Raw genomic sequence first — 23260 nt, 5'->3', positions numbered from 1 at the left:
TTTAAAGTATGATATAAGAACCTGTGTAGAAGTACAGGATATTTTACGCAGACATATCTTTAAAATGGTTAACGGCGAAGGAAAACGAAAAAGAAGTATTATAAAACAAAGTAAAATATTCATTTTATCGATTTTATTAAAATTACTTAATAATATTGCGTATCATGCTCGCATATGCTTCTAAAAAATATGGAAAATATGCAAAGCGAATATTTCGTTGCTTAACACCTACAAGTAAGATAAATTTATATCTAGGCCCTATTTTATTATCAATTTTTCATAAAAATATATATTTGCATAAAAATCTGCATTTGCATAAAAGTCTAATTATGACATTACAATAATTACATATACAAAAAGTATCATTGAACCGTTTAGTAAACGGTACTGCGGAATTGGTTCTCTTACACGAAAATTTATAGTATAACTAGGTAGATGTTTAGATTTCGCATTGTCATGAACGTTTTGTAAATACTAAGAGTATTTCGTAAGTATTTTTAATGCCGTGATCGTTAGTACTGTTTTAAAATCATGTTAAATATTGTTTGTATATGGCTTCACACCTACATTCCTTTTACAACGAATTATTTCTTAAAAACGAATATATGCTATTTCTTTATGGAGATGTTTCGTTTCTTAAACGAGACGTTTCGTGCAATAACGATTGAAATAAATTATACGACGTTGACAATTTTTGAGATATGCATTGCTACTTATCTTAGGGAAGATAACCGAGAAATGTTGTCTAGTAGTATTTTGAAGAATTTTTTAAAGCTACTTATTAGTATCACTGACATGATCATAACTCGATAAAAATTTTATGTATTTGAGAATTTATTTAGTCAGTTTTCCATGTCAGCCGCGCTATGAACTTTATCGAAATCGTTTCTGTATTGAGAATGTGGTTGCAAGTGTTTACGATTGGCAGTAAAGTCTGAAAATGCAATAAAATCACTGTCGTTTTAACTTCCAAAGATTCATGCGTAACGCTACGTCACTGCATTCCGTTATGGGGGAAAGAAAAGAAATCCGATAAACACATAACTTACATAACATTCATTACTGAAACAAACATATTTTTATTCCTATGGTTTTCACCATGTTACCTTTTGATTGTAAACTACTTTCGCGATCAACCTATTACGACTCTATATAAAGTCATCAATATCACCTATGCATACATGCAATATATACATATAATACATACATACGTTAGATTAGCGAAAACTTAACGAAAAAGAATGCCACATCTATTTTGTTGCACAAAGTTTTGCTTGCTATGAGCGCGAACATAAAATTAACGATGCTCTATTTTTACCCATTTCTTCCCGTTTCCTATCTGGAATTGACTTGTCGGCTGCGGTTGCTGCTAAATAATAACTCGAATATCGTAGTTGATTTCGATTTGAAACGTATACATACATATCGATGTTGATTCGATCGCTAACGATCGACGAGGTATGACAGGAAAATGAGATCATTGGTTGTCTTATAAATACTTTTTAAAAGAGCGACGATTGATCGCTAAAGGTACCGTTAAAAGTTACGCTACATTTCTCTCGTACGTGGTACGCGTATTTTTACTTTTACACATTGCACGCTGAATTCCGGATCATCGATGTTGAAAATCTCGCCGACCAAGCGAGAATATTTCGTTAGGCAGCTTTGTTGAAACGAAAGTGGTTATGGTATGATGGCCTACGCTTATAGCACCGCGCGCAACATCCTAACAGCTACCAGCTAGCTAGATTAACGAGCGTCAGAATGAATTATAAAGACTGCCGCGATGACGTCTTTTCTTTCTTTTCCGTTCATCATAGTTACAAAGTATTGTGCAGAGGCGAAGAAAAATGAAAAGAAAATGCTACACGCCGACTACATCGGGAAATTTCTCACCGCCCGGTATACAAGGAGGGAAACGCTTGAAAAATTAAAACGCGTTTAAATACACGAGGATGAACTTTCGCCCTGGCAAAAGGTAGAATGTTGGTAAAAAGCTACACGCTTGTTCGCTGGTTTCCAGCATGGCTCGTGCTTAATCCTTTTTGTTTATTGTTTGACATTATTCGATTCTTGATGTTTACGGATAGAGTGTTTCGCTTCTTGGGTTAACGTAAATTGGAAAATTACGTCTAAATAAATTTAAGCATACAAAAATGTTTTTTGTATCATAAAATATTAAATAATACTTATATCATATATCATTTTTCATTTCTACTTTTTGCTTTTCAAAAGTTCCCTATTTTCTATTGCATATAATTTGAAATGGTTAAACGCGATCAATAAAAAGTAAAAGAAAATCCCACTTTTCTCGACAGTTTTTCTGTATATTCCAATTACATGGCCATAAACTTTTAATAGGTATTATATTATACCTTAGTTGAAACAAACAGGTTTTCGCCGTCTCGTTTCGCCTTAATCAGTTGTCTCCAGAACGTATTTACGCATTTCGAGAAATTTGCTGCGTTTAAGAATTTCACTGAACACCAACCAATTGTTCCAACCAATCTGTATAACTTTGCACCTGATGTAACTCGAATTTGCATACCTCTACTTTAAAACTTCAATTTTCACAAATATCAGAAGAAATATATGTTCATAAATCGCAGATTTGCTTTTTAAATCGAGCGTTTCTGTGCAAATCAAACTAACTCTTTACAAAATAAATAATCATTACATTTTTCCAATATTAATTGCTAAATAAATAAATAAACCACAAAATGACGATACATTTCTTAGGAAAAATTATAATATTCAAATTCCTAATTAATCTGGATTTTAATTAGTCAAAGCTGCGTGCATTTTGATCTCGAACGCTTATGTACAAACACACAGCCGTGTCACCGCGTCGCACCGTGTCGATAGTGCCTGTTTGTTAATTAATGTCGAACTGAACTCTAGCTTCATTAACTTCTTTCAGTTCAACGGAGTTCACCAACTATCAAACCTGATATGTAATCGATACTTCTGTTATATTGAAACGGAGCTAGTAAATTTCGTAAACGACTTTTAGAATAATATCTCTATTAAGAATTTTAATATTAAACGCACGAGATTAAATCGTCATACGATAATATGAATTGCAGCAATCCAAGCATATTGAACTATGAATCGTTCCCCTATGATGAAACCCCTAACTATGAAACGGATCGTGTAATCAAAACGTTACCAAGATTCGATATAGAGGGTGGTTGGTAACTGGTGATACAAGCGGAAAGGGGGCGATTCTACGCGAAAAATGAAGTCAAAAATATAGAATAAAAATTTTTCGTTCGAGACTTTGTTTTCGAGAAAATCGATTTTGAATTTTCGCTCGGTACGCGTGCACTTTATCACGTCTTGTTATAACGGATCTCACTGTAGATCGTTGTCTCGATGGAAAAATTAAGAAAAAAAATTAAAAAAAAATTTTTATTCTATATTTTCGACTTCTTTTTTCGCGTAGAATCACCCCCTTTCCGCTTGTACCACCAGTTACCAACCACCCTGTATACTGTCTAAGAAAGTACACGTGTAGGTATTCTTCAGCTTGTCTTTGGAAATACATGCAATAAACACAGTTACCTTATTTTGCTCCAACAAAGGACAGAAAGACAAAATGATTTATATGACTGAAAGCTCACGTTCGACGGATGAAATCGAATTTCCTACAAATAATACAATTTACGCGACATATTGATATCGTATAGTAACGATTCAAGTAGTCTTCTGGTATAGTGTTATCGTGTCGTTATATGTTCATGAAACTCGTTATAGGATGGCATAGTAGGGTATTTGACGTGCAGTAAGTGGCACACTGTTTCGTATTCCATAGGGATCGATCGAAGCAGTTCGCCAACATGACGCGACGTTCGAAACGTTAATTCGTTAGCTGGTAGTGTGTTGAATATAGAGGCTTCCTCGTAATTTAGCAAGCAATTTAGCCAAATGTATTAGCCTGAGGCATCTGAAAGTAAAATTCAACGTTACCGTTTTTGGTTGAGATCGACCGCTTTCTATGCATTTCGAAGAAAATTTTCTTAAGAATCGACTTGCAAATTGGAAGGTTCAGGCGGTTGTTATGCCTGCGATGGAGCGAGTCGGATTCTTCTTAAGTCTATACGTTGTATCGACGTTACTTTTATACGAACGTTTCTTAAAATCTGTTGATGAATATTTTGGAAAAATTTGGAAGAAATGGACTTCAATAGATACTTTTATTTAGTAGAATAGCGATCAAATGTTTCGCGTTACGATGTTCTCTCTTAATATACAACACTTAAATAATTCGAGTAAAAGAGTGAATATTTTTGTCAAAAAAGGACCGGAAATACTTGATTAAAAGCACGACCAGTAATTTTGTTCTTTGAACAATGTTTTAGCTTTATATTTTAAACCATTTTATTTAAAAAGCCGTCGAGAATTAATCGTACTTAATAGGTACGCAGCTGAATTCGATATTCAGTACCCAGCATCTGTCGCTTATAAATTCTCAATTGGAATAATTCATCAATGCCGAACTGTTCTTTTAACAGTTCCTTTTATAGACCTACTCTCCGTTATTACCTATTCACAAACGAATGTTGTAAATAGTATTTAATTTATATTTATATATATTGTCTTATTCATAACCATTCGCAAAGTGCTATAGTAGATTATTAAGTAGCTATTTGATGTACATAATAATATTATTTACTAGCTGATGTTACATCGTAAATTAATTTAAAAAGGGAAGACCAACTAAATTAGGAGGATCAGATTAATCTTAAAGTGATTATTCCACAAGAGAATCATCGCAATGTTAATTTCTTTAATTTGCAAATACCATTAGCTTCCGAGAAACGGTTTGCAATTACAGAGAATTTTATCATCAAATCGTAACTAGGTCATAGGTAAATATTCTCGCAGATCGGACGAAGGTAGGTGTATATGTTAGATGTATTTTACTTTATCTTTCGAGAAATTCCAGTAAACTAGACTGCGTTTATCTTTGTTAAAAGTTATGGGATTTCTGCTTCCCGAGGGATTCGACGATCTCGGATACAACTACCAGTAAGAAAAATCATGTAGGACATGATTGCGTGCAACGAAATGCAAAAAATAAAGGAGAAACATTCGCGACCGAGATATCGAGGAAATCTTGTTGCCATTCAATGCTCGCGATTTTTTATGCCGATTTTTCCATCGCAGAGAGCGCTTTCGAATTTGTCATTGAAGACATCTACGAAGTCTCGTTCTGCCTGTACCTTTGTTTTCAGATGTAACTAAAAACCATCGCTCGAACTCTAGGTCGTCAAATATTTTATGAAACTTTACGTGAATATTATACTATCGGTTATATTATATTTTGAACTGTCTACTTAGAACTGAAACAATTTTCAAGCCTAAAGCAAACATTTGCCAATTATCGAAGTTGATTAGCGAGTAGAAATCGAAACACGAAGCCAGTTAGTTTGCCAATAAAACCAATTATTTACAATTGCTGAAATAATTTTCCCACTTGCATGTGGCGACGCTACTTTCCGAATTCCATTTTCTATCTTTAATTGTCTCTATCCTTATTAGTCGAAGGCGAAGGACGAAAGTAAACCTGAACTCATATCTCGCGAAAACCACGAATTACTCGATGGTAAAGGTGAGACGTGTAAGATAATTAATTATCCCAGTTAATCCAGAGGCTCTTAATCCAGAGGCTGCTTCATATCCACCGTATTGTATCAAATCTTGTTTCAATCGTGACCTTTATTTTAGTTAATGACGATTCATTGTCCTCTATGCCAAGTATTACATAGAAGAAAATATGTTGGATTAGGTATCAGATACAGCGAATAGTTACATGAAAATTTATAGATAGACATATCGTGTTAACGCAGCGTTAGCGCTTAAGGGATTAAACAATTAGCGAAACCAAACGAAGCACGTTTAATCGATGTTTAATAAACAAAATTTATTTTGATAGGTTTTCGATAAATTCGCCAATTTTATTTTTTGAACCCACTAAACGCAACACCGCATAGCTTTTAATCGTAAGCAATAAACCATTCTGATTGTTGATTTTATATAGTCGAGATGCGTGTCAGTTGAAGAATTAAGTCCGATTTTTAATCTTGGAGAATATTAATTTTGTCATGCATAACTTCTACTTTGGCTGTTGTTTCGACGGTTTTACATTCGGTGGATTACCTTTGCGACGTTGTAAATTTATAAATAATACATTATATCCTTAAATTTATTTAATTTAATTTATTCGATCTAGCTTATCTCTTTGTTCTCTGTTGAAGAACTCATACTCTTGTCACTCTCCCTATATTTTACAGTTTGTAGCAGAAAATTTCAGGAAATTCAGCCGGAGGTATCGCGATTATCTGTCTTATATTTCCTGATTCTAAATTTTTAATTCGCTCGCTCTTTTCTCTGATTAATATTGGACGTTTCTCCTCCGAGATAAAAGAGATTCCTTGAGGCATACGCCAGCCTGCGAAAAAGCGAACTGCCGTCTCGAAATAGGTCCTGCACGAAATACGACCAACCTAGTAATTAGAGGCGCGTAGTTAGAAAGAAGGTGTGCGTATATGTAGAGTCTGTACGTGTCACTAACTGTGCGCTAGCAATGATTCACAGTTTTCTTTCTTTCTCTGCCTCCCACGCGACTAGGTACAATGTTCCTTTTCTCTTTTTCATTTCTTTCTCTTCTTCTTTTTTCTTCTTCTTTTTCTTTCTTGCGTTCATAATACTGGGTAATCTATATCTCTTCCTATATACACACATATTGTATATATGTATTCTTTATTTGAGATAAATCTTAGGATTTTTATACTTACAAAGAGATATCCGATTATCTTACAGATAAACCTGCGTTAATTCGAAAGACAAGATTATCATAGAGCTTAAAGTTCCCTTTTTCCGTTTCGTTTTATTAAGTTTCGAATATTTTGGAATAGAAGGAAATTGATTGAAAAACTATGCTTCCTAATTTTATATTGTGAAATTTATTTAATAGGGTATTCAAAGAATTTTATGTATGTACATTTCATGATCGATAATGGAATAATAAGATAAGAAGTTAATAGATTGATAGTTCATACGAAGCTAAAGTGGAAAACTGAGAATTCGAGTATCTACAGATTCTTGGAGTTTAATCAAGTTTAATCAAGACAACTATATGAAACACGAGTACAAAGGGAATTGCGTATGCGTACGTGCATTTTGGAACGTATGATTAAATCCCTTGATTGACATTGCGCGTTCATACAGTTACACATACGTTAGAAACACACATCGCGAATAAAATGATACACGTGTATCGGAAGAATTTTTATATAATCGAAAGAATTTTGTATTCAATTGAGAAATATGTATGAACAACGCATCAGAGCAAAAATATGGAAGTTATTCCTTCGAAATTGTCAAGCGAAATCATATTCATTAATAATATTCGCCACTTTTTGTCACGGAATTCTCTTGGAACTGTATATATACTAATTATTATATCCATAACAGAGAAAACTACGATACAAATACTCTTTTAAAATATTGTCTCTCAGAGTCTTTAAAAATAAATGTAAACTATACGATTAGTAATTATTGATGAATTTTCAGATATCTCAAACGCAGAAAGCAGCTCAACGAAAGTAGAGTCGCAAGAAGCTTCACAAAAAAAGTCGCAAGAGGGAAAGAAGGAGACAGATTCGAAAAATTCGAACGAGAAAAAAGAAGAGGGGAAGAAGGAAGAAAAGGGTACGGACAAAGAAAGGGAAGCGGCTGCAACCAGGATACAAGCAGCTTTCCGTGGCCATCACGCCAGGAAGAGTATGAAAGAGACTGAATCCTCGATAAAGCAGACGGGGACCAAATCAAACTCAGAGCCAACCAAAGAACAACTTCAGCAGGAGTTCCGCGCCGACGACAAGGGTGAGTGTCACGTGCGGACCCTCGAAATCGTTCCCAAAAGGGATGTCTTTAATTTTAGAACTCTCCTTTTCCTGCCAATCTCGTTCAGTCACCTTGAAAACATCCTTCGTTTCTCCTCGAGAGCTAAAGAGCTTTACCTCTCTGCCAGCATCCTTTCTACTATACACATATATCTCGTATAATTCTATGTTATATGTATTTTATATAACGATGTGCCACTGAGATTGGATAATTTTGATGCATTAAAGTAGGTTTTAAAGTAAAGAGGTTAAAGTAGTATTTTCGCTCGTTCATGTTCTATTAAAATATAGATAAATATAAATCGAATATAAATCGAATATAAATCGATATAAATCGGAACTCTGAAGTATTATATACGTATATATGTATTTGATTAGTAGTGGTTCAGAATTGAAAATAACTAGCTGCACTTACATAATACACTCTATATTTTTAAAAACATATTTACGTTTAAAATTGCAAGCGGTTTTAATAAGCAGCAACATTAAAAGTTTATATAAGTTTCTGAAATTCCATTGATATTGTAATATTAATACGAACCGTTTTACTGAATTCTGAACGTTGAACGTATGGTATGTTCATCGTTATCGAAATAATTCATCCTTTCTCCAAAATTCAGCTTTCGATCGCACAATGTTATTACATTGTAAAAGTATTTACCATAACAAGCAGATGTGATTTATTCTGTATGCGTCTAAACACTTTGCATATGTATTTATATCTTTGTTCACATACAATCAGTTTGTCAGTTTCGAGTTTATGCGAGCCACGATTTCATAATTTTACGTGCATCTTATCAAGTCAGTCGCGATAGAATTCCGACATACATATATCGTATTTTAGATAGAAAAATGGAATTGCCAATATTTTCTTTCGTTTTCACCATTGTATTAGTAGAAATTATTGTTATATGTATGAAACTAATCATTTTCGAACTTTATCCCGTAATAAATACAAAATAATTTCTGTTACTTGCACCCTTCTCACCATTAAGAGCATCACGAAAGTTTATTTTTCAATGGGACGTTATTTGTTTGATGGAATCACCATCGATTCTTTATTTCTTGTAACGAGTATAAAAAATAATAATTTAGCCAATTGCAACTGTAGTGTCTCTACGTTCCCATTCGGTAATGAGAAAACTTCTCGAAAGCTTATTTGTTCATTTCACTGCCCTCGAATTATATTTCGACAAATTTAATGATTATAATTTAGTAGACTGTACTTTTTCTCTCTGTGTCGTATTAACTTAGACGAATACCTTTTTGCAATAAATTTTATGCACGATAGATACAATCTTATTTTTCGAATATGTTGTTAAATTAAATTCGGTAATTGGTTTTTATCATATTTTTAAATAGAAACTATGTTATATCATGTACTCGCCAGATCATACAGCCATGTTGTAGTGTTGTCAGCAGTGAAAAAAGGTCACGAGGAGGATTTGAGAAAAAGCTTTGGAAGAACCATATGCTTACATTTCACTTGTTCTTTCTTCTGTAACGATGTCATCACGCTCGATAGCCGTGTTATATACGAGATCAAATTTTGTAGTTCGTAAAGTGGATGGAGAAGACAGTCCGCAAACGAGAGTCGTCATAAAGTTGACTGACATTCTCCTCCTCGTGTGGCAGTTTTCTCGGCAGCGGTTCCCCGAGGGTCATGAAAATCTTCCTAAAGGTTGTTACCTTCACTGAATTTTGACTTGGGATCTTGGAAATTCCACGAAAATTGCTTGCGATTTTCAGGGCCGTTTCATGACCCAGATCTTCACGGCTAGCTCGACTTTGCAACGTTCCCGGAAATTTACATATTCGATAGGATCCTATCTACGCTTCTGAGATAGGAAACGGACATAAATATTCGGTTAGGCAATCATATAATGGTAACGCAGGATAGATTTCTTGCTATTACAATTATTATGACAATGTGTAAAGATTCGTGACCAATGGATATCCCCGACGGAACCGTTTAATGTCAAAGGTATATCGCAATTTTGACACATATAAAGCGAATAACTTTGCAGAAGTTTGACACTGACGGTTTGCAAAATCGGTTGTGCTTTGTGTAACTTTATTTAGCGATGATTAATTATCTGGCGCTCGCCCGGCAATTGTTTTTCGTCCTATAGAAAATTTATATTGTCACGCCCCGTTTGATTAATTTATCCATGACTTAATCTTATTCTATAATCTTTTTATTTCAATAATCTTTTAGCCTGATATAACGGAACTTTGTGTATGCCCTCTAATTAATATTAAAAGATGTTTTATAAAAAAAATTATACAAAGAAAATTCTCTCCTGACAAAGATTGGCCAAGTCTTTTAAGCATACACTGCATTAAATTTTGAGATTTTGAATTTGAAATAAACTCGTGCTATTCTTGGGTGCGTTTATCCTTGAGAAAATACCCTCGTACTTTTATCATTTTTAAACCCTCTCAATCTCTTCCCAAACAATTCTATATGACACAAGATTGTCCATCGTATGTAGACAAAGTATTTGTTACAAATGTTATCAAAGTAAAATAACGTCTCTTTGATGCACCTTAAAAGTACGTCATTGTTGACACGCGAATATCTTCTAACAGTTTAAATAATTTTCGTTTAATTTATCCAGTAGATGTAACATTATCAAAAATGGCAGAATTTACGTTTTTAAAGTTGAACATTTCGTACTTCGATGTCGTAGCTTCGTTTTATTTATCTAGCTTAATCGCGATATTATTGTTTAAAACAATGATTTATGGCAACTTATTGTTGGGCGATTTATTATATTGTCGTGCACCATCTCGCTTTTTCGCGTAAAAATTGATTGTACTCTATATCGTTTGTTTTGCTCGTCAGTTAACGTGAATTAATTTACCGCCGGTAAAAGCAAACTTTTATCGGCGATGTAACACGATCCACCTGTGTCACTGCCTGCAAATTTACTTTACACATATGCTATCCTCCTCTAGGGAAATTATAGAAGAAATTTATTTACGCGTTAAAGTGATCGCGATTTCGATTGTTTTTAATTAAAAATAAAGATTGAAGTTCTATAAATTTCAAAATTGTTCTAATCGAGGTTAGAAAAATTGTAATAATAAAGTTAAGGATACAGATAAGCTCAAATTGTGAAATCTATATCTGACAACGAGTCGAAAAATGTTTTCATAAACGTTCAATACTTATTTGATGACGATACATCATCACGTTTGGAAGATTGCTTTCACAAACTATCATTTATTTCACTGCCTGCTTATAGCAGTCGCTATACCACTAGTTAAAACAGTTCTATTTCCATGGATCACTATCGTTTGCGAATAATTATTTGAAAATAATTATTTATAAGTATAAAAGACATATCGTACTTAATCGTGGTAAAATCTGGCGACGTTAATGTCGACGATATTATTTTTTCTAACGACACTAAATTACTAATAGTAATAATAGCAGAAATATCGTCTGTGTAAATGTACACATATATGTGCAGAGAGTATAAAAAGTAAGTGTAAAAGCCACCGTAGCGTGATTCTACGACTCTAGATCGATGGAGATTTGTAGAAAAAAGTTCATGTAAAACTAACTTTGAGTATTATTATCAAGGAGAAAATCTGTTTTCGTTGCTACTTCATTATATTTTACATATCACGATGAACAAAAGTATCAAAGGGATCATGGGTTGGAAATGATCATTTCTTCCGGAAAAGAATATTAATAAGAATAAGTTTTAATAATTCTTAAACTAGCTTTATTCACAATGTGTTTACATCTATATTCACATTTAATGAGAAAGTAGCGTGCTATATACGAAAAAACAGGAAATTACAAATTAGCTCGTGAAATATATGTGAGAATATAGGAATAATGGCAGATCTCTGCTTGCAGAAGACATTCGTTCTTTTTGAGTAAAATACGTTACAATAATTCTGACCTCGAAGATCATGTTCAATCGAGGTCAACTTTGCACGAACTTTTTTTACGAGTGTCCATTGACTCAGAGGCGTAAAATTACACTGCAGTGGTTGTTACACTTACTGTTTATACACCCCGTACATCGTAATGAACCTTCTGTAAAATTTTCTTCTCACTGTTTTGATATGCCACTTTATTTATTAATAAATTCATAACCTTGGTTTCACAACATTGGAAAGTAAAACAAAGCTTCATCATATCATATTTGTACGCAAAGTGTTTACTGATCTCGTAGAGCGCCTCGATATTATGGAGAGATTCAAAATTAGTATTCCAATGAGAAATCTGCAGTACCATGAAATTTTCTATTTATGTTCAATCACATAACACTGAGTTTGCTTATCGCATCGGCATAAATCGCATGACCATTAATATTTATAATGTATTTTCTGCAATTGATATATTTTTTGAATCTTTTTCTCACATATCAGAAAGTCACTATGCCGTACTTCATTGTATCATAGTTTTAGTTTTGGTTGTAAATAGTTGTAATGTTTATTTATATATATAAATATATATATATTAACTTTGTACATTCCAATGAAATTATTCCCGTATATAATAAACAATAAACAATGACGATTTTGATCGCGATACTAATTAGTCACTCGTCGTTTCACAAAAGATAAAATTAATAGAAAATTTTCAGCAAAAGCCTCTTTAACTTTGCGGTTCGAGAAACGCGAAATAATCCTAACTGACAGGCTGAGCACCGTGAAATAATGTAGAGTAACAGCGTCCATTAGCGACGATGAAATACTAGCGATGACGAAACCGGAATTAGACAATTTGCCGACCGTTCTCGATGAAATATGAATGGTTTTGGCCGAAATACGAATCTCAATTAATATTTATTTACAGATACGGTACGGAACGAGACCAGTGAGGATCGTTTTAATAACGATACAGTTACTCAGAAATTTTTAGCCACGAATGCTATTTGGCTACGTGGTTTGTAATTTCCCATTAGAATGTCGACCATATTTTATCGCCTAAAATTGATCAATTGTACGTGTATTGCGTACTATGTCATTTCGTGATGTAAGGATGAAGAATAAGAAAACACAAAGTTTATACTTTGGCTCATAATATCGAGTTATATTCGTAGCATGGATCGAGGAAATAGAACAAAGACCGTATTTGTATGAAAATTTAATTTTACGTCTGACTGTAATTTTATGTTATAAGCGTGTGGAATATAAGACGCACGATATTTCAATGTTTTGCTTCAGGCATAATGTACAAATAGAATGTGTAAAATGGAGGATATTACATAACTTGCCAAAAATGGAAGACAAGTTTATTCGTTGTTTAAAACGTAAAAAGAAAAATACGCTAGCGATGTTTATTCTTGCGAAGAGGAAGAGATTGAGTGAATTTTGGCTAATAGGTACTCACTCACAGAGACCAAAATCACAGAAATTCATAGACGTCCGTTGACATAGAGCAAATTCAGGAAAGTCGACTGACAAAGATTGACTAACAGAGATCGACTAATATTGATTAACTGATACAAAATTAATTCCAAGACATAAGAATAATCTCGCTCTCTATGCGATTGGAATATTTTTCTCGATGCAATTATAATTTTAAACTTGGAATTCTAGCTGATAAAGAGCTAAATTTCATATTTAATACAGTTATTAACGAAACATCTATCTTCGATAAGGTGAGAAAATGATAAAAGGTCAATGATTAAAAGAAAGGTTAAAGCATATGTAACAAAAGAAAAATAAATTTAAACGACGTGCATAAAATTGTCCTGCTAGGTCGAAAAATGAAATGATTATGAACATTGAACAATATGAAAAAAGTAAAAAAACAGAAATGGACCATTTAACGGCGTGATATTAGGCTATCACATTAGGATATTAGGCTATTACAGCGCGATAGCCTAATATCGCGTCGTTAAATGATCCATTTCTGTTTTTTTTACTTTTTTCATATTGTTCAATATGATTAAATATCGATTTTAATACTTGTTGACCAACCATCCGTCGATCTTTCTTGTTTTATCTTCGTTTCCAGCTTTTCGATATTTCGACCGCAAAGGAAACTAATTTTTCCGGTAGAAACTTCCAAATATAGTCGCGGAAATATTTTTATAAGAACTAAATGTAGAAGCAAAACACAGTAAGTGATATCTTTTATCATCGTAAGATATATTATACTGATATGAGAGTTTAATCGAGGATACTTTATTCAATACTTGTGTAATTAACGATTTTGCTCACTGTGCAAATTCGGAGCAACTGTATTTCGCGAACGGATCAACTGCAAGTCAGTTGAATTTGCACAATACCGAATTCGAAATTGATCCTCGATTCAGAACTGGGTCAGCCATTGTTTTTTCAAAGCGGTCGACACGATTCAACGAAATGAACAGTGGTTAAACTTGATTCCGAATGACAGGCACTCGCTGAGACTGATGTGCTTGTGTGAGTGTGAAAACCATTTTCCTGTTTCTTGCCTTGAATAAGAGATTTTTAGATTTTCTTAAAAAATACAAAATGAAATAACAGAATCTATTTTTAAAAATACATTGCATACTAAATACTAGATGTTTCTAAAATTTTAGGCAAATTTTTGTAAATTACTTGTACATTAGATAATGAACAGGCACATACGTAATATCACTACTAACCATAACCGCTGTACCACAATATCGTATTACCACATTTCTCCTTTTTCGGCGATATTTCTGAATAAAATATATACTGAAAAAATAAAATTCTGAGAATCACGTTTCGCTCTAAAAATAAATTTCCTCAATGTCAAAGCAGTTTTTCGTAGGAAGACACTTTTATACTGTCAGTGCAAAAAGCTTGAAACTTGGAATCCCGTTTCCTCGACTTGACAAGGCTAGAACGTATCGATCCTATGCTCGTCTATCGATATTAACTTAAGAGCACTTTTCTCTTTGGTTGACAGAGCTTTGCGACGCGGCGACCAAAATCCAGGCATCTTTCCGTGGCCACATGTCGAGAAAGGAGCAAGCTACAGCCCTTGCGAAATCGGCGGAGAATGCCGTCGATAATGTCGTCTCCAAGATGGAGGAGAAGGTGAGTTCTCAGTTTTATTTCTTTTATTCGTTTAGAAAATATGAAACACGGATATCGAAAATATGGTAAAAGAAAACGTGAAATAATTTTATGAATGGAAATATCAAAAAGAAAAAGCATTCCGAATGTTTAGCCCTTTTTTTACCATTTAAAAAGTATTTCGATACTTATACAGGAAACAGAACAGAACTATGAATTGGTACTTGAAATTCGACATTTCTATGTCATTTTATTCGTTTAATGCGTTCAGTATGCGATAAAACTTATTGTATTAAAAACAGAATGAGTTTTATACGTTTATACATCGCTCGAACAAGCAAAATTTACGGGAATATAGTTAATAAATTCGGAAACGTTCAAGTAAAGAGGAAAAGAACGATCAAAGAGACGTAATACGATTTTATAGCAGAACTCCATTAGAAAGTTAGATAATGTTTTTAAAACGTGAAATTTTTCTAACGAAATGTATTATGCCAACTAATTAATTAATATCATCATCACTAGTCCAACTTTCATTTGTGCGATAAATGTATTTTAATAAATTATATTTTAATAAAACCAATATCCTACGTTATTAGTAGAACGTTGTAATCGATCTATATAAACTGCAACAATCTGCTATAGTCAAGCATCGTTATATGTGTTTCTATTCGCTATGGAATTCAACTATAATCCACGTGGCGATAGAATTTATTCTCCTTTCAGGAGAGGATCAACAGTGATATGTGTATACGCATGTAACGAAGAGAAATACTCTTAAAGTAATAATATATAACGTTTTACTAAATACATAATTTATATATTTATTATTAACAAAATAACTATTATATATGTAACAGAATAACTTGAAGTATTAACGCACACCGCTCTATTCTCTTATACATCTCAAACAGGAATGAATTTGTTTTATTGCATATTCATTCATTCCGTGTTTTCCTTTTGTCTTCCTCTCTTTCACTCCTTGCTCGCACAATACGGATGTACACACATCTATTTTCTAACAAATACAAAAGGAAATAAACATCAGAGAATTTTTTATTTGTAATATTAAATAATAAATGTATTCGTATTACAAATTCCGGTTTTGGTACTATACACGTAATGTCGACTGACACCTAATAGCAGCATAGGATATCATTTTAAAAACATAATACAAATGAGGAAACGTAGGGAAATTTCTCGGGATTGAAATTTTCAAATCTCAAGACGAAAAAAGTTGGAGACTTTGTAGCAGCTTGTTTGAAAACTGTGGCATTAAAGTTTCCTCCGGCTTTCCTCGTCTAAGTTTCCATTCCATTGAGGATTTCTGCTTTCGTAACTAGGTTGCAACCCATATAGGTACATGGTGTATGTATTATAATAGGCGTTGAAGTGCGGCTGGTTTAAAATTCAATGGTTCGTCCTCTCGAGATTAATTGGAAATCGATATTCTATTATCGAAAGTAATATCGTACTATACCGTGACCAATTCTTAATCAGATATCAGGTAGATACACTTCTAACATCTTTATCGTCGTGTTGTCTTTTCCCTCGTTTCTCCTCTCTTTTTTTAATCTCGATAATGGATCTTTGATCTTTTTTCAATTGGGGAACGTTTCTGCAAAGTTTGTTAAGTTTCTCAAAATCCGTTCGCTTGAAATTTATAAGTACTTGAATTCCATTAACGACATAACGCAGATGGAAAGAAGAATCCTGCCTTTTTTTAGTGGATATGTACAATATATCCTGATTAAAGGAATAAAGAGATATTGCCTCAAAAGTAATACTATTTCTTATCGAAGATTTCTTTTCACGTAGTGGCAAGCGTTCCAACTTCTTTGAATTTTTATTGAAATGCAGTCTATTTCGAAACGAAATATTATTGGCAGAGATAATGTAAAAAAAATATTAAAACTATATCTATAGATAGGGCTCATTATAAAAAATATACCAGTGAAGTGTAAGATGTAAAACGTAGATATAGATTATAATAATTTAATTATACGTGACAATTATTATGCTCAATCAAGTCTTCATTCTTTGATCATTTGCCCTTTGGACATAGCAACTATTTTTTTTTATGGCTTTCCACGCTCATACACACACACCTACATATGTTCACACGCTAGAATTCTTTATCAAACATATTTTCTCATGACACATGCACTTTTATTTACAAAAATATCAGGTCACAGTGGGCTTTCTTTTACCATACGCGTTATACGCGTTTGCAATACTTAAAATCTCCAGATCAGAAACGAAAAACTCTACCTTTCAAAGTAATTTTTGTTTTACACCCATACCAGTTTTTACCGCCGACCGTAATTTCGAGCAATACACTACCCGCTTCTTACTTGTACACACGATTCTCTCTCTGACGCATTTTCCTCGACCCATTGCATCGCAAGCTTCGTGTTCGCGGCCTGGTCTGCGACAGACGCTGACTTAGCATCTTTTTTACTACTACCACCGGTATATCTAGGAAAAGATATGGGTCAGTTCGTTTCCTGAATTTCGACCGCCATTCGGTTTTTAGCGCTACGCTTTTAAGTCTTGTATCTTGAGAACCATTTAAGGTGTTCGCTTGAAGCAAAAATGCATTGTCAAGGATCATGCTTTATCATGGACGAGATACAGCGGGACCTGGTACCTTATAGGATTAGGATTTTGTGTTATGAAATACCGATCGCTCAGAAAAATGACTTTGCTAAAGTACGTATCTAAGATGTAGAGCAGCGAACGTAGCAGTTACATATATTCAATTCATATCGAAGATTATCTGTATAATAAATAAAATTGTTCTCAATTAAACAGATAAAGTACATATCTGCGATAATGGCGAGAATACAGATATCCATACTTAATTAAGATTTAAAACATGAGAAGATTTTCAAATCTTTATAAAACTATTCTATTAGCTATTCTATAAATAGCTAATGCTTACTATATAATACATACATGTGAGTATGCATCGATATATCGTATCAGATTTTATCTGTTTCTCGACAAACGAGCTACTTGAATAAGGGAAGTTCGATTCCATAGTATCTTTGATCTCAATCCTATCGACCATATAATGATCCTCACGATGAGTAGAATACGATGTAACGAAAAAGATTTCACCTTGAATTTCAATGTTAAGGTGAATTTTGCGGCTACATTTGTTCGCAGGTTTTCACCGATCCAGAAGTGTAAAATAACTCTACGGCCGATTCGATTATATGAGTTGCGTGCATTCATGTATATGCAATATAGCGGCAGGCTCGATGAAAAATCGTTTTTCGATGTGAAAAATGTGATATTAATGTGGATTGTAGAAATTCTTCCGCGCTGAAACATTTCATAGCGATTCATAAAGATTGATCTTCCCTATAGCATCCTGTCACCGTGCTTTGCTTTTGTTCCCGACTAGCGAATATGGGTCATGCGTATAATGTATACACTTCCAGCAATCATAAGTTGAATGCATTTTTACGACAGGAAATGTTGTTGATAAGAACGATATACCAATTTTAATTCGAAAAGCGTATAAAGGTAGAAAAATGTATGTTTAAGTATGTCGGAGATGAAAGGACATCGAAGCCTCCCCTTTGGAGCTTCGGGATAATCCCCTAACACTGTAATCTAGATTCTATCTATAGGCGTAATTAAACAATTGTCGTCTTTCGATCCGATTGTATTTGTTTGAGATTTGTGATAGTGAACTTGGGCTCGAGGCAACAGCCAGTCGCCGAACGTAGCCGCGGTCACGGGATGAACGCTTTGTCTAACAAAGGTAAGGAGTAATTCTATAGCTCTCCTTAAAAGAAATATTTGTAGCGGCACGCGACAGTAAACATTCCAACGGTTTCTGTCCCGTGGCTCGCCACACGCAGATCCTATTCTTCGGGTATGATGGTTACCAGATGCCAACGCGTCTCCACAGTACGTGATCAGCTAGTCCGAGGGCCGTTATAATTTCTAAGATCTAGTTACCTAAGGTCCTTCAAACAGACAAACAGTCTTTGTCCCAACTACGGGAAGATAGGAGAGACCTATTTTTCAACGAACGGCGTCTCCCACCAGCAACTTTCTCTCGAGGGCGGCTAGCATCTTTTTCTAACCACCGATATGGAGATTGACCAATTAGCAGCAACGCCAATTTCCCTCGCCTTCTGAACGAAGGCTATCCTCGACGAATCCGATGATCTCGTGTCCTTAGACACACCCCATCATAGTTTTCCTCCGCAGCATCATCGCGATGGAAAGTCATTCTCTCGTGAGGTTGTATTAGCGAGTTACTTTGTGTCTGTACGCTCGGTGGATATCCCCCGTTTTAACAAAGAGTTCGACTTAGATATTGTGAGCATGTTCATCTATCATCCCGTTGACCGCGGATTCGTTATTGAACCTAAGATCATTGTCATTAGTTTCTCGAGTATCTAATTACCACGGTTACTTGTCCAATTCTATAATAATCGTATTTGCACTAGTCAATGTCTTCTCTATTGCATAACGACATCGTGTAGTCCGAACGAAGATTCGTTTCACGCCCCTAACTCTAATTCTAGTGTAAACCCGACAAGTATATGATATTTATACCTAAAAAATTATTCAAATGGGAAGCGGACGAATGTTTTCACTTATTTGTATGATACGTTAGTTTTCAATAGCCGTGAAATAGAGTCTGTTCTTTCCTTCATACTTTTGAGGAGTGAGCGAAGTGCAAAAAAAGATAACAAGTTTTCTTCCGAAGCAATCGAGACACCAAAAAACACGAGAAAGGCAATGTTAATTTTTGTTCTTTGAAATAATACGACGAAATATTTCTCCAATGAAAACAATATCTTCATCAAGTTCTAATGTTTTCATTACTATAATTAGATTTACGTCCGTAATTGTGCCACAACTACTGTTTATAATATTTTTATAAACTTCCAGGAAATTTTTGTTCTAGAATTACATAGCTCTTATAGATATAGTATATACTTGCAAAAACGTGTAATCGTAATTGTTTCATACGAGATTCGTCCAGCGATTTAAAGAATGTAAGAAGACAATTTTGTATTCACGGAGTACGTAGATTATTCAGGAGAAAAGAATTCATCAAAAGAGCACTTAGGGGATCAAGAGATTCAATGAAATTTTTGCCTCCTAAAATTTGTAATATATATTACTTGTACGACCTAAAATTAAAATTTTGTTGGGAGCAACGACGAGAGAGAGAGGATTCATCGACATTCGTATGGACGTCGCTCTATGACGTTCATTCGCTAAAGAATTCATGGAATATCGCATGAAGCTCGCTAGCATTAATTCCAAACGGACAATCGCGTATTCTTGGTCAGAAGCATGGCACGAGCTAAATAATTGATCGCTAGCTTTTAAAAGAAGAGAAATATAAAAAAAAGCTAAAAAAGAAGGAAGAAGAAACTCGCTTTCGTATCGTTCGACTCGTGTAATCGGAAGATAATTTCGTGTGCTGTGATATAACTTGAAGGGTCGGCCGAAGGAGAAAGAGGGAGCACGTGTAAAAAAGGAAAGGGTAATCCATTCCGTCCGCCAGCGAGCTAATTGCAAGGTAGAGTCACGCTTCGTTACCTTCGTGACATTATCTCACGCTGTCCAAACTTTGTTCGGACAACTTTTCGTAGAGTGTATCGCGTGGGATGCGGTTGACTCAAAAAGTTATGTGATCATTGCTAGCAGGCTTGTATTTTATTCAGCCACGTGAGTAACGATAGTTCTAAATCTCTGATGGAGATACGTAGCATGTACGTTTGTTGCGCACGTGTTTCGAAATTGTATCGACCCTAAAATTAAAGCTACGGAGTGCACAATCAAAATTCCCGATTCCCACTCCGATTCCTCCTTTTTTTATTTCCGACTACGACTCTGACTCCGATCCCGACTCCGAGCAACATTTATGATAAATTGTTGACGTACTAATTATACATACGTATGTAAATAATTAAATTATTAATACTTAGTATATTTACATATATGTTATATAGAGTATGAAAAACTAAAACTATGCTAACAGTGAAAGTAAATAAGGAAAAAAATGATGAAGATAAAGGCGCCAATAAAGAAGAAAGATATTTGTTATATACGGTAGAATATATTATATAAATTCTCTTTCTAATGTGAAAAACAGTAAGTTCGATATTTATAATTCAATATTTACAGTTTTGTGCAACACGAGATCTCATAGAAATGTAACAGCCGTTCTATATTACTTATTATTATTACTGTATTAGAGGATTATCCATACCTTATACTTTTATAAATACAGAGATACAAAGTATTTTTGATTAATATATAAATAATTTTATTACAAATTTTAATAATATCGTGCATATTTTTGATTTTTGTAAAATTTACAAACAGGAAGTCGGAGTCGGTATATTTTCTACCATCTTCACCTCTGGCTCCAGTGATTAGAAATTCCTTCTGAACTTCGATTCCGACTTCAATTCTACTGTCTAAAACGTCGTGCGATAATACCAAAAAGCTTCGAAATCAATTTCAGAATCTTAAAATTTGTTCGATAAACTTGTTAGTTTCAAAGAGGGAGAAGCGAGGGTAACTTTCTCGATCAGAGTTGCAACCATCCAATTTATAAATAAATATTCCGAGAAACATATCGAGTCGATTTCGTTCGCTTCACTTGTTTCGCGGATTCATAATCTCTATGGTGAATTGAAATGCTAGTAATTAAAACGTCAAAATTCGAAACGCATGACACGAATGAGCGCAACATAGAAAGTGTCTGAAAGTGTAGTTAGCGATGTTAAACTTGATAGACATTCGTTGATACGCACGAACATTTGCACACGCGGTTTGCAGAATAGAGTGAAAATAACAAGCAAAAGTAATTATGGGCTATGTGTGTGTCATTGTCCGTCTTGCTTGTTCCTAAATCATGTATCTACATCGTTGGTTAATTATCGACGCCGCGAAATTATTCTGCCTATCGTAATGCGCGTTTAATTTTGTGTGGAAATGAAATGAAAAAGATAATTACAAATAATGAAAGATCTCGAATTAGTGCTCTTTTTTTTAATGTTCAATGCAGGAGTATTATCTACAGCAGAATACTTTTTCCTTTAATATGGTTAACAACGATCGACAACAAGACAGTATTTTATGGATATACAGGGTGGTTGGTAACTGCTGGTACAAGTGGAAAGGGGGTGTGGTGGATGAAAGGGGAATGAGCCTTTCGTCCCGGGATTACCGGTGGACTCGTCAGTAAGGCTATGCCCGGTAGTCCCTGCCTTAGACGTAGAGGGAGTCTCGCTAGGTGCGGTATTTGTATCAATCGCTCGTATATTCGACCGCTAGCGAGTTAGACAGACTCGTTGTCGTCGTAGCCCTCTAGTGTTGGCGGTTGGTACCAGCGGATCGCCCGGGAGGTGTTGCGCCGCGTTGATGCCTCGACCTGTCGGCGTCCTATTGATACCGATCCGCCACAGGGGTGATTCTACGCCAAAAAAGAAGTCGAAAATATAGAATAAAAATTTTTTTTAATTCTTTTTTTTTTAATTTTTCCATCGAGACAACGATCTACAGTGAGATCCGTTATAACGAGACGTGATAAAGTGCACGCGTACCGAGCGAAAATTCAAAGTCGATTTTCTCGAAAACAAAGCCTCAAACGAAAAATTTTTATTCTATATTTTCGACTTCTTTTTTCGCGTAGAATCGCCCCCTTTCCGCTTGTACCACCAGTTACCAACCACCCTGTATAATATTGGTTCGCCAAATTTAAACTATCGAGAAACGACATTTGATATGCACCAGCCTAATGCGTGAAATAATGCCCAGATGAATATCTAATACAGCGTACGATACAAGCTCTACGTACAAAGAAACAAAGCATCTTGCATCACGTGCTATCCGTATGAATAGCTAATGGTTATTGTAGGAGCGACTTGTGTAAGTCCATAGCGCAATTTGTTAGACACGCGCTCGGAATGGTTTTATGTAATAACCTATTAACTGATAATACACGTTTTCTAGCCGAGAACCTTCTGCTAAATCGACCGTCACAAGATCGCATTTATCGAAGAAACGTTACGAGCAGATTGCCGGGCGATCAAAAACTATGACTAAATTCGACGACTAGCCGCGTACCAGCTGATTATTTCAATGAGTCTATCATGGTCGCCTGCGATTTTCCGACAGTGCGTAATAATCCTAAGATCCGACCCATTACTAGGACCTAGCCTAGTCTACGACAATGGCACAGCGGCATCGCAGTGCCTGCGACGCTGTGTATCGGGTCTAATGGAATTAACTACCGTGTTTCTTTGTTTAGATTCCACAGCTGCAGTGCATTAATCGATAATTAGGATACACTTATC

The 23260-nt window shown here is 34.6% G+C and overlaps 1 protein-coding gene across 1 annotated transcript in view; it reads left to right on the top strand.

The window, feature by feature from the left end:
• LOC117240050 (HIRA-interacting protein 3) overlaps positions 1-23260 on the top strand; it is an 84541-nt gene that overhangs the window by 35794 nt on the left and 25487 nt on the right. The window contains exons 2-3 of the mRNA XM_033505907.1: positions 7579-7890; positions 14803-14933. Of these exons, the coding sequence (XP_033361798.1) occupies positions 7579-7890; positions 14803-14933 (443 nt within the window). The remainder of the gene's footprint in view (positions 1-7578; positions 7891-14802; positions 14934-23260) is intronic.

Source organism: Bombus vosnesenskii, unplaced genomic scaffold (assembly GCF_011952255.1).
Source record: "Bombus vosnesenskii isolate JDL3184/JDL3185 unplaced genomic scaffold, Bvos_JDL3184-5_v1.1 scf7180000014535, whole genome shotgun sequence".
NCBI lineage: Eukaryota > Metazoa > Arthropoda > Insecta > Hymenoptera > Apidae > Bombus > Bombus vosnesenskii.
Note: the sequence above shows the minus strand (reverse complement) of the source record. Positions and strands in the feature narration are given on the sequence as shown.